The sequence below is a fragment of the Pseudophryne corroboree genome, chromosome 9 (assembly GCF_028390025.1).
Source record: "Pseudophryne corroboree isolate aPseCor3 chromosome 9, aPseCor3.hap2, whole genome shotgun sequence".
Classification (NCBI taxonomy): Eukaryota; Metazoa; Chordata; class Amphibia; order Anura; family Myobatrachidae; genus Pseudophryne; species Pseudophryne corroboree.
In genome coordinates this window covers 39745834-39758091 of record NC_086452.1, presented here as the reverse complement: position 1 = coordinate 39758091, position 12258 = coordinate 39745834, and the positions used below count along the sequence as shown (strand labels likewise).

At 45.2% G+C, this 12258-nt stretch overlaps 1 protein-coding gene across 2 annotated transcripts in view; it reads left to right on the top strand.

Annotated features, from left to right (window-relative positions):
* The first annotated feature begins 473 nt into the window (after positions 1 to 473).
* USP1 (ubiquitin specific peptidase 1) overlaps positions 474 to 12258 on the top strand; it is a 38868-nt gene continuing 27083 nt past the window's right edge. For both annotated transcript variants that reach the window (XM_063939214.1, XM_063939215.1), the window contains exons 1-6: positions 474 to 795; positions 3914 to 4148; positions 7567 to 7693; positions 7862 to 7966; positions 8403 to 8563; positions 9393 to 10036. In XM_063939214.1, coding sequence (XP_063795284.1) covers positions 3976 to 4148; positions 7567 to 7693; positions 7862 to 7966; positions 8403 to 8563; positions 9393 to 10036 — 1210 coding nt within the window. In that variant the 5' untranslated portion in view covers positions 474 to 795; positions 3914 to 3975. The remainder of the gene's footprint in view (positions 796 to 3913; positions 4149 to 7566; positions 7694 to 7861; positions 7967 to 8402; positions 8564 to 9392; positions 10037 to 12258) is intronic.

The following is a 12258-nucleotide window of genomic DNA, read 5'->3' as shown; positions in this document are numbered from 1 at the left end:
TTATGCAATGTTAACTTAGTGATCTATCCTTAATTTATTTGAATATAATAATTTCTGAATAAGAAGCTGGAGCCGAATAAGAAGTGAATAAGAAGCTGGAGCCGAATAAGAAGCTAACTTCAGCCTCGTATAATTTATAGGGTTTACTAAGTCATAATTTGTGGGAGACATGTACTTAGTATAAGCGTATCTGGGGAATAACCCCCCCGACTAGTAACCTGTGGAGACGCGTATAGTCCGTCCTACACTACAGGCACACTCAGAACCGCCATGTTCTCCTGTCACATCCCCACTCGAGTCGTCGCCTCCTCCGTCCTCACTCAGGACTGTCAGTCACCAGCAGGGGGTGTGGCTGGCTGCACACAGTCAGTCAGTGGGTAGTAGCAGCTCCGCCCTCGTCTCGTTCCCGCCAGAACGCTGCCCAACCGCCGTCCCCCTTCGAACGCCAGAGATCCTCCCCCGGTAGCCAATCAAAGACAGCTCGCTGGGCGCTGCGTAGCGAGCGGGCCGTGCCCCCTGCCCCATTGGCCAGGGAGACCGCCACGCGCTGCCCCTCCCGCCAATCACCGCCCTGGCCCTGTTGTCGCCCGCTCTCCTCCCCGTGTGTGGAGACTGCACGTCGCGCCTCGCTCGGTGGGTGACGTCGTTACGCTGGGAAAGGCGGGCGCCGGCCTGCTGCTGCTGGGAGGTCGCGGCGGAGGAGGACCGTGACGTGATCCGGCCCCGCTGTTGCTGCTGGGGTGATTCTGCTTTCCCGCCAGAGGATGTGCGGAGGACAGTGACCGCGGCCGGCAGGTACCTCTCTCCCCGACCCCCTTCTTCAGTGGTGGCGGCCGCTGCGTGCCGCTCTGGTGATCTCCTCATGGCGCTGGTGTGGGGGAGTGATAGCAATGGCGGCGCCCGCCCTGTAGCACGCAGCAGTCTCCCCGGCTGCAGCTCCGAGTGCTCGGCGTTTTATTCAGGCAGCGTGTGGGGACTCCCAAGTCGCAGCATTGCCGCCTGTGGAACTTCAGGTCGCAGCATGCCCCATGTAGAATGAATTTAGCTCCACCGTGTGTATTCCAAGCCGGGCAATGTGCTGTTATCACAACTGACCCCCTCACTTCCCAGCACCGCCTGTACGGGTCATCTGCAGGAGGGGAGAGTGAAACATCATGGAGCAGATGTACGAATCCTTGGAGAGATAAAGTACCAACCAGCTCCAACTGTCATTTTTCAAACCCAGCCTGTAACATGAGCTAGGAGCTGATTGGCTGCTACTTTATCTCCAATGCTTAATAGGCTCTACACACTGGGTGATATTAGTTTAAGATTCATAATTAATGAACGAGATACCATTCATATCTTTGAGTGTGGAGGCACCAGCGATGAACTATGCGCGGTCCTGCGCCTGTTCATCGCTGGTGCCCCGTCGCTTGTGCATGCAGGCCAATATGGATGATCGCATCTGTTTTTGCCTGCACTGCTATATGGGGGGGGGGGGGGGAGTGCAGAAACTTTGCTCCCTCTGTCACTGCCCCCCCTGTGTGCGCTCCCGTGTGTTGTTAATGACCCTCTCAGACGAGGGAGGTCCTCGTTAATGAAGATGCAGCATCCATGTCCCCCCCCCCCCCCCCCCCCCCCATATATTCCCTTGCTGTCACTCCCTTCCCCGCCGGCATGTGCGTCAGCGGTGATCGGCTAGTGTGTATGGGGCTTTAGTACATCTCATCTGCCCATATATCGCAATACCTGAGGATGAGCTATGGACACTGTATAACGAACAGTGTAGTCCCTATGGTACTGATAAATAACAGTAATCCAGAAAGTCCCTGTACTACCTATACTTAGGCTTACCATGCTCTCCCCACTCGTGAATTACACAGGTTCTGTGGCTGGCCTAAATCAAGCCTGCGTTTCCCCTGGTTTTAATCAGCCACAGAACCTGTGTAATTCATGAGCGTCTTGGTTTAAAGGAATACTATGGAACGCCTACCTATAATACATGAGTACCCATATTTGCATACAGAATTTGCAGTATGTATGGGGGAGAGGGGTGCGTGCTGGGAGATGACTGCACAGGAAATGCTATATATTAGGAAATAACCAACACTCCATTACATTAAGGGTAGATGCTAGATTCAAGTGTCCAAAGGGACCTTTTACGTCGGGGGGAGGAGCTAGGCCAGCGGGATAGTTTCTCTACTATCCACGCCACCAACTACTACCTTTTAGTAATCAGGTGGCAAGTGGAGCGAGCCCGCAAGGGTACTTTTCGGGTACCCTGTTCAGCCGTAGCTCCTCCTTTAGTGATGTCAGAACGTCCCTTCTCCCACTCCGATTTAGAACCAACCTTACATTAAGGGCTGAAGCTCAGAGCACGGGACTCCGGGGCTATCCGTTTCGCTATCCACGTGGACATCTAATGACAATAGATGGGTGGCGTGCTTACACTTTTCAAAGTTCTGAATAAGGTTAATGATGTAAACTGCTTCAGAATTTGCTAATCCAGGGGGTCCCATGTTCTGAACTTGAACCTACATTAAGCAGCACCTTGGTACAGTAATCCTAGGACAGTAAACACCAAGGTTAGAGCTCCAATGTTTCAGCTGGAGAGCATTGGTGCCGCCTCTTGGTTTTTTTTGTTTTTTTTAAAATAGCGAGTGTGTTCTTGTGACCAGAGTACTCAATGTCTGTGTATATATTTTATACGCAAAGCATCAATGGAGATATTGGTGATCTGTATTATGAAATGTGAGACCAACCAGATGCACAACTTGGTTTCATCAATTACTGGAATATTGTAACGTTTGCATTCAATGTTCTGTGATGTGTCTGCAATTAACTGGTTTTGTTTCAACACATTATATGCCCTCTGGATATCTCGTCTCTGTCCTGACAGTTCAGTGAACCAAGCAAGCTGGGACCAGCAGCTCAGTTTTTCTGTTTATGCTACATGAATTCCGCACCATTGGCTATGCCCGATAAATACAACACTTCAGACAGTCCATGAAGCTATTAATATTTAGCACTGATTAACATCTGTGTGGATGGTTTATGTGGTTGTCTATTTCCCTTCGTGGACGGGACCAGGATGTAACTGCAGAAGATAACTTCCGCCCTTACAGCACATAAATATTTTATCCATTCTCCGTTGGTTTTAAGGTATTTCTTTTATGTATCTAGCATTGTACCCCTCGCGGGTTCACCACGCTTCAGGCTCTGTCTCGCTCCGCTTACCACAGGTTACTGTTCCAAATAGTTGGTGATGTGGTCCCAGTGCATTATGTGTAAGGTCCTCCACGAAGGGAAACTAGACTCTACCATGGTTTGGTTTCTATGGTATCAGTCACGTTTTGATTGGATATGGACAATATATGAGCTTGGTTTCTCGTCGTTTGGATGAAGTCCATGTCACTGTATACAAACACGTTTGCAGCATTAGAACCAAACCACCCAAGTACCGTGTTGTGCATATACAGATGGAGCCCTGCTCATCTATCCCTTTAATAGGATTGAGCCAGGACTTAATCCCTTGCTGTGTTCTCTCTGTATTGCAGCTGAGAACAATAGATGAAAGGCTTATGCTAATAAACCTTGGTGCACCATGGCGCACTGGAGAAGGCTAGATGTGCGAGGCTCCATCCGTATTCTTAAAGTTGATGGTGACTATGAGCAATTTTAATAATACTTTAGGGGAAAAGTAACAAAAATGAGCATAGACTGCTTATTGAATAAGCGGTAATGTCAGGTGGCACTTTGCAGAGAATTGAGTCATCCCCATTGTATTAAGTGTAGCTAAAATCTGTGGTGAACTGAAAATGAGATCTTAATAATGGTTAAATTCAATTATTAAACAGTGTTTTTATCTTATAGAAATAGCAGATGACTATGGTTTGCTATGATTGATGGCTGTTTTCTTGTCTCTTGGCAGGCAACAGCTATTGGGGATCCTGACTTCCATAGACTGGCATTGGTGGAGGTGGCAACAGGAAGATGCCAGGAGTTACTCAGTGTGAAAGTCAAACTGTGCTGGCTAAGGCCAGCCCCACCAGAAAGAGCCGCTTATCTCTACGATTCTTCCAGAAGAAAGAAGCTAAAAGAGCTTTGGACTTTGCTGAGACGACACAAACCGAAGAACAAAATGTAGAAGAGAAGGAACCAGAAATGTAAGCAACATCTTAATCTTAGTAGTGTGTTCTGTTCAAGGTCGTCTGAAGCCCCCCCATTACGATATTTCCCTTTCTCTCCAAAGTATAAGAATCCTAAGTTCTGTAGGCCATTAATTACTTACCTATTTGCTACATCCAGGGTGTACCTCCATGGCCACTGGACATGCCTTTTGTGATAGTTTGGACCAGCGTGTGGTAGTTTCATGCAGTGGTGAAAGTCTTAGATAAGTGTTCTGTGGGATCAGGAGACTCCGAATTTACCGCAACCCTGCTGGCAAAAGCAAGATTTGTGGATCTGGAGTCTCCGGTCAGGTTTTGTCCATACCTCCCACAATTCTTCAACTTAGGAGGAAGGAAACAAGCTGCTTCCTCTTACTGCGATTTGTGAGGAACATCAGACTACTTGCGCCAAACCCTTTGCTCCTTACTTCCTATTGGAACACTTGTCCGTGCACGAGAAACCCCAATCTTCAGCAGCTTACCCTTCCTCCTGGGAGGAATAATTGGAATCTGCCCCCCTTCCAAGACTGACTGACAGCAGGATCCATTGCATCTGTGGTTTGACTGGAGGTAGATTCCAGCCAGCAGCTGAATGGACAGGAATGCTGAAGATATGCTATCTCCTTCAGGACACGGCACCATGATCTGCTACCTCTGAGAAGTATAAATAAAAACAGAATAATTCAGCGCTGATAGCTAGATAGATAAAAATTCAAGCAATTTATTGTTTAAGAATATATGTCACTGATTCTTAATATAATTACATATATTTTACTGTTGCAACAGAAATTAAAAAATAGACAAGAAAAAAATGAAAAATAATAAAAAAAAAAAGGTACCAAAAAAAAATATGTTTTAAAAAATTCAAAAGAGTAGGGCTAGGATCAACACTGCTTAATTGAAATTGCTGGGTAAATGCAGGACGCCTTATCCTGGGGAAATGTATATATGGTGTTACCAGTTCATTAGGGTGAGTCCTCCAGTCGGTTAGCACTCCGTAAATGTTGAGGGGATTCTCTCACTTGTTTTGGTAGTCCCGTGTTGGAATTAGATTGGGAATAGAACCATGGCAGGTCCCAATGCAGATATCTTCCCTATATTTATTCCATGGGGTTCACCGTTCCCTAGTAGGATGGTCGGCAGCTCTTGCAATATGTAGGTCCCAGTCTGTATCACCAACGCGTTTCACCGCTAAAATGCAGCTTTTTCAAGGTACCCATACCTTGAAAAAGCTGCATTTTAGCGGTGAAACGCGTTGGTGATACAGACTGGGACCTACATATTGCAAGAGCTGCCGACCATCCTACTAGGGAACGGTGAACCCCATGGAATAAATATAGGGAAGATATCTGCATTGGGACCTGCCATGGTTCTATTCCCAATCTAATTCCAACACGGGACTACCAAAACAAGTGAGAGAATCCCCTCAACATTTACGGAGTGCTAACCGACTGGAGGACTCACCCTAATGAACTGGTAACACCATATATACATTTCCCCAGGATAAGGCGTCCTGCATTTACCCAGCAATTTCAATTAAGCAGTGTTGATCCTAGCCCTACTCTTTTGAATTTTTTAAAACATATTTTTTTTTGGTACCTTTTTTTTTTAATTATTTTTCATTTTTTTCTTGTCTATTTTTTAATTTCTGTTGCAACAGTAAAATATATGTAATTATATTAAGAATCAGTGACATATATTCTTAAACAATAAATTGCTTGAATTTTTATCTATCTAGCTATCAGCGCTGAATTATTCTGTTTTTATTTGTCTTTAAAGGGTCTAACTAGCCCTTCCTATTCAGCAGCTTGGGGATCTAAAACACCTGTCAGCGCCATCTCTCTACCTCGGTAGTTCTATACCTCTGAGAAGTATGGCTACTTCAGCTTCCCTGTGAATAGTGCAAGTGGCCTGCTCCTGAATTTAGCACCAAAGGCTCTGCACCCACTCTTCCTATGCAGGTGCCAAGGCTGACTGCGACTAAATGCCCACTCTCCAGCAGAGGATGGGAGATCTTTACTTTGTTGATGCAGCTCCAGTGCGGAGTCTGGTGGCAGTTTCTCCCCATGGTGCTGGTGACACAGGGTGTCTGCTCACTACTAGTGGCCAATGGGAGCATATAAAACCAGTTCTCAACTCTGGTGGGCACTTTTCAAAAACTGACTTCCCAGTTTAAAATCAGTTCTCATAGAACAGTACTTAAAGCTCTATACAAAATGAATAGTACAGTAATGGGTTGCTATCAGATACATTATGCATTGTATCTGTTAATTCTAAAATATGGGAGTCTCTGGTATGACACTTCAAGGTGTCCTTTGTGTTAAACACTAAACTCCCCCTCCCCCCCCAAAAAAAAAACACAAAACCCCACAGACTGCCTACTGCGCCTTGCTGTTGAACTGTCAGACCTTGGGAAAAGTGGACTTGCGTTAGTATCCGCTTAGTCTATTATAGGTAGGCCTACCATACTATTCCATCAAACCAAGATGCTCATACATCCCGACGCTGACCAGCGATGCCTGTTGATGGCTGACGTGCGTACGCATTACGGTGCATGCGCAGTTGGTACCCTATCGCCTGCAGCGATCAGATCTGAATGACCCCTGAAGTCTCTTCAGCAATGCTAGACGTGTATACAGGTTGAGTCTCCCTTATCCAAAATGCTTGGGACCAGAGGTATTTTGGATATGGGATTTTTCCGTATTTTGGAATAATTGCATACCATAGTGAGATATCATGGTGATGGGACCTAAATCTAAGCACAGAATGCATTTATGTTACATATACACCTTATACACACAGCCTGAAGGTCATTTTAGCCAATATTTTTTATAACTTTGTGCATTAAACAAAGTGTGTGTACATTCACACAATTCATTTATGTTTCATGTACACCTTATACACACAGCCTGAAGGTCATTTAATACAATATTTTTAATAACTTTGTGTATTAAACAAAGTTTGTGTACATTGAGCCATCAAAAAACAAAGGTTTCACTATCTCACTCTCACTCAAAAAAGTCCGTATTTCGGAATATTCCGTATTTCGGAATATATGGATATGGGATACTCAACCTGTAGTTGTATCTCCACACTAATAGGCCGTTACGGCCCAAAGAGATGCGGTTTCTAGGCCCAAGAAACAAAAGTACAGATTTTGTCTATTTTGAATAATCTTCACTGTCTGCTGGCAGAGCTTTAGTATTGTACTGTGTAGCGCCTTGACAGTGATATCCAAGTTGGCATATCGTGTTATACCAGTATGGGACAAGGTGAACAGTGGAAATGGAGAATATTGCTAGCGTATTGGGTAGTGTACAATATTATTGTTTTCCCCCTTCTTCCTCCTTATTGTGCGTTTTGGTCACGTGCATTGAGTTTTTTTTTTTTAATATCTAAATCTTTCTCTCTTTAGTTGTGATCAAGTTGTTCCTACTCCAGAGTTGCCGCCATCGGCCTGTTGTGTGAAGAAGGAAAACCTGGTTCCCTTTGTAGGGTTTAATAATCTAGGCAACACCTGTTACCTTAATAGCATACTTCAGGTACACGCTTCATCTGATTTAACTGCTTTATGTTCACTTTTTATATTTTTATGTGTGACCTGTTGAATAAAACTTTGCTCTGTCCATGATTGTTTGCCTTGTGTAATTATGTGAGACTGTGCCGTAAAAATGAGTTTTATTTTTATTTTTTTATTCTTCCCCCTATAGGTTTTATGCTACTGTCCAGGATTTAAAAGAGGTGTAAAAAAACTCAGTGATGTTATTTGTAAGAAGAGGGAGACCGTTAAAGACAAAGAACCCGCATTGGAAAAGGTAAAAGCATCACAGCTATTTTAATCTAGATTGAAGTATTGGTTGTTTTGGATGCAGTGCGTTATTGGTCATGGAGCTGTCAGTAATCCAACTTGATATTTAGGGTCAGTTCAGTGGGTTTTGCTGCACACATCCGCCATGTAGGGTAGGTTGTACATCGCTAGTTTTTCTGCTCACCTTCATAGTATGTGAGGAAATAATCATGATGTTGCTGACCGCCATGTGGTGTTCTGGAATAACGCATATCAGCCCTTGCGTTTAATTGTATTGCCATTTATGTTAAAAACAAAAAACACGGGTCATAAGAAATCATGCACCCTAACTACCTCCAGCTTTGTGATTTTTAGACAGTGACTGAGTTGTGGTGACTTCTAATACCCGTGTAATTGACAGCAGGGAGTGCATATGTCACATATTTGATGTATTATTCTCACAGGACAGTGCGAAGGAAGACTTACCTGCAAGTTACGAGGTCATCTGCAGTTTGAGCACTTTGATTCATTCCGCCGAACATCTCCAACTCGGCTTTCTCCTAAATCCAGAGAGCTACGATACTGAACTCGCTGCACAGCCGAGAAAGCTCCTGAACACGCTGAGGTATGAAGTAGTTACAGGTATACATGTGGACTTATAACAACCCAATATTGCATGCAGTCCTATCTTCATGTCATTTATAAACCATCACGTTTTAAAAATAATGCTAAACAGATGTACTAAACTGTATTCTCACGGACCAGTCCATAAAAAAAAAATATACATCTAGGTTTAAAGAGCGCAAATGAGATGTTTCAGGATAACGATTATCAGTAAATTAGTGGTCTGAAATGGGATACGGTGCATAGGTCGACACTCAATAGGTCAACCACTATTGTTTGACATGGCAAAGGTCGACACATGAAGAGATCGACATTGGTTTTTAAGAAAAAAATAATCTTTTTAAACTTTTTCATACTTTACAATCCACGTGGGCTACGATTGGGAATAGTAATCTTGCCCAAAGGGGTGCACTGATTGTGGTTCCCAGTCACTTTACGAAGAATACGACCCCAAAAAACTAACCCCCCCCAACTCATGTCGACCTTTTTTCTATGTGTCGACCTGCCTGTTGACCAATAGTGGTCGACCTAATGAGTGTCGACCCAAGTAGGGTCGACCAACAAAAGCCCATTCCTTTTCAAACTTTTGGGGCCCTGCCGCTTCATTTAAAAATTTGCTACCAAATTGAGGGCAATGAGAGTTCTGCATTAGGTGCCATTTTTATTCTTTAAATTACACAAGTCATTTTTATATATATATATATATATATATATATATATATATATATATATATATATATATATATATATATATATATATATATATATATATATATATATATATATATATATATATATATATATTTTTTTTTTTTTTTTTTTTTTAACAGAGAACTCAATCCTATGTATGAAGGATATCTTCAGCATGATGCACAGGAAGTTTTACAGTGTATACTGGGGAACATACAGGAAGCCTGCCAGGCTCTCGGAAAGGAGACAAAGTGCTCACTAGTGAATGAAACAGAACCGCAGCATGAAAACAAAGATCCCAGTGGTTGCGAGGTTGGAGCTGTCGTTTCCGGCAAACCTCAAGATGGGTCTCCAGAGTCTCCGAATGAAAACGGCAAACGCAAAAGTGATAATGAGGTTGGGAATGTCAAGAAAAGAACAAAGCTTACTAAAGATCCCCCAGTTGAGGAGTGCAGGATAACCAGATCAAAACGGAAACCGGTTCCAGAGAAGCCAGATGAGAAAGCGGGTCCTAAAACCAGCACAGACAATGGTCCCTCCAATCCTTCACATAAGAAATCTAGGTTACGTCTCAGCTGGCTAAAATCAACAAAACAACCAAGTATTTTGTCAAAGTTCCGCCGCTTGAGTAAAACTGACAGTTCATCATCGAAATGTTCCCCAACCGACCTAGAGACCCCCATCTTAAAGACCGAGTCAGACAAATCGGTGAATGAGGAGCCTGTAAAGGAAAACGTCAGCGGCAAGTCTTCTGGAGCTGAAGATTCTGAGAAGTCACAGAATGGTTGGTTGGTTTCTGCACTAGCATTTTAGTAGTGGTGGACAAGTGTGAGCTCGGCAATCGACTGCTTACACTGGCAGTAACTAAGGTGGTCTAGGTGCACCCAGCTATTGTGCTAAAGAGCCATATTTATCACCAGAGCTAGCTGAGTGTATAGTTAGTAACACAGGGATGGCAAAGTGAACATTCAGTCTGGTAAAGAAAGTACACGTTTATATACAGGTAGATCCACGGTTATCTTGGCTTTGTTGCGCCTAGGCACTCCATGGTTTTATTTACATAAACCCTTAATCTATTGTTCTCAGCTGCAATACAATACAGAGAACAATACAGCAGGGGATTAAATCTGACTGCTAGATCTCAGTTCATCCTATTAAAGGCCAAGATAAACATGGACCCATCTGTAAACCCCTAACATGCCAACAATAAACTTTTATGACACAGTTGCAGTCTGGCTTCTAGTATTTATATAACCACCTTGATATAAAAGAAATTCTAATTTAAAAAGAACACTGTAAAACCTTGAAATGTTGCCTAGATTAACATGGACCAATTTGAGTGAGCAACTGTTCTGTGCATTACTGTTCCACATAGTTTGTGACATGGACCCAGGGGATTATGGGAAAGGTTCCCTCCACGGAGGGAAACTAGAAGCTACCATTATTGTTCTGACAGGCAAGGTATGGGATCCAGTAGCTGGAGGGTACGATGATCCTGGGGTGCCTCCAGGTGAGTTGGCTCTCAGTTTAGAAATATATAAATGCATGACCCAAAGCAGGTTTTATTCTCGTGTAGCGTAGGACCACAAGAGCAGAGGGGCGACTGGCATTTGAAATCCGCTGGTGACCATACTGACGCTGGGATCCCGATCTTTGGAATGCAGGGGGGGGGTTGAGCGCAACGAAGTCCCTTGCGGGCTCCTTGCGCTCGCCATGCAGCAGGCTTTGTGCACAGGTTCTATTCCTAATCTGAGTGTCGTAGACACCCACGAGTGTGACTAGTTCCTGTTAGTCTGAATCGGGCGGGATCCCCTTGTCGGTTTAGTGACCGGCGGTCTCCCAACTACATCCCGAGCAGAGACATCATGTGTTGGCAATGCAGAGACCTATGTTACATACATTTGCAATCATGTAGGATGTAAATCTAATTTGCTGGTCCTTTCATCCATTAGGGGTCACTGGAGTACTCTTGGGATATGGACGGGCTTCCGTAGGAACACAGCACTGAATATTTAAATTTAGTAACACTCCACCCCTCCATATCCCTGAGCACTTACTCAGTGTTTTTTCTGTGCTGAACGTGGCAACACATGCTTAGCTGAAGTCACGGTTTTGTTGAAGAAACTTTTATTTATTTTTATTTTTATTTTTTCTACTGTTTGACCACATCCCTGTCCCCCTTCCAAAAGGCAGGGTCAGGGATAGTGCAGCTGCTGATTGCAGCACGGGCGTGTCGGGCCTCTCTGAAAGAGCTCCCTCACAGCCCTCACATCCTCCTGCACTGGCTGGCCGGCGCTTACTGAAAAGCCCCGTCGGAGCCTCCGCACGTCTGCAGGAGTGAGGTATGTGAAACGGGGCGGTCAGCTCCCGCTGCCGCCCCGACGTGTGGAGACATAGTGCTGGGTGACGGCAAGGAGCGGCTCTCCCCTCTCAGCCTCCGGCATCTTCCCGCTCAGGCGCCCGCCCATTCCACCCCGCTCAGGCGGCCGCACGTTCGTCCACAGACCTCCGTGCAGGCACCGCGGCTCTCTCCACTCAGGCGCCCGCACGTTCGTCACAGACCTCCGTGCAGGCGCAGCGGCTCTCCCCTCTCAGGCGCCCGCACGTTCGGCCACAGACCTCCGTGCAGGCGCAGCGGCTCTATCCACTCAGGCGCCCACACGTTCGGCCACAGACCTCCGTGCAGGCGCCGCGGCTCTCCCCGCTCAGGTACCCGCCCGTTAGGCCACAGCCTCCGGCCAGGCACCTCGGAACAGCAGCGCTACCTTGGTAGCTGACACGCTATATATAGGAGCCCACCGCTGGGACACACGTAGCGCTCTACGATACCCGCTGGGGGCCCACACGCTGCGCTGCCGCTGTAATAAGATAAACAGCCATTACAGGGGGGACATATCAGTGAAATACTGCAGCAGCAGAGGGATTGTTACAGTATAATCAGTGAATGCACTGTGATTATGTGTATAAGTATAGCAGGGCAGCCATTTTAACAGCTTCCTGTGTCTT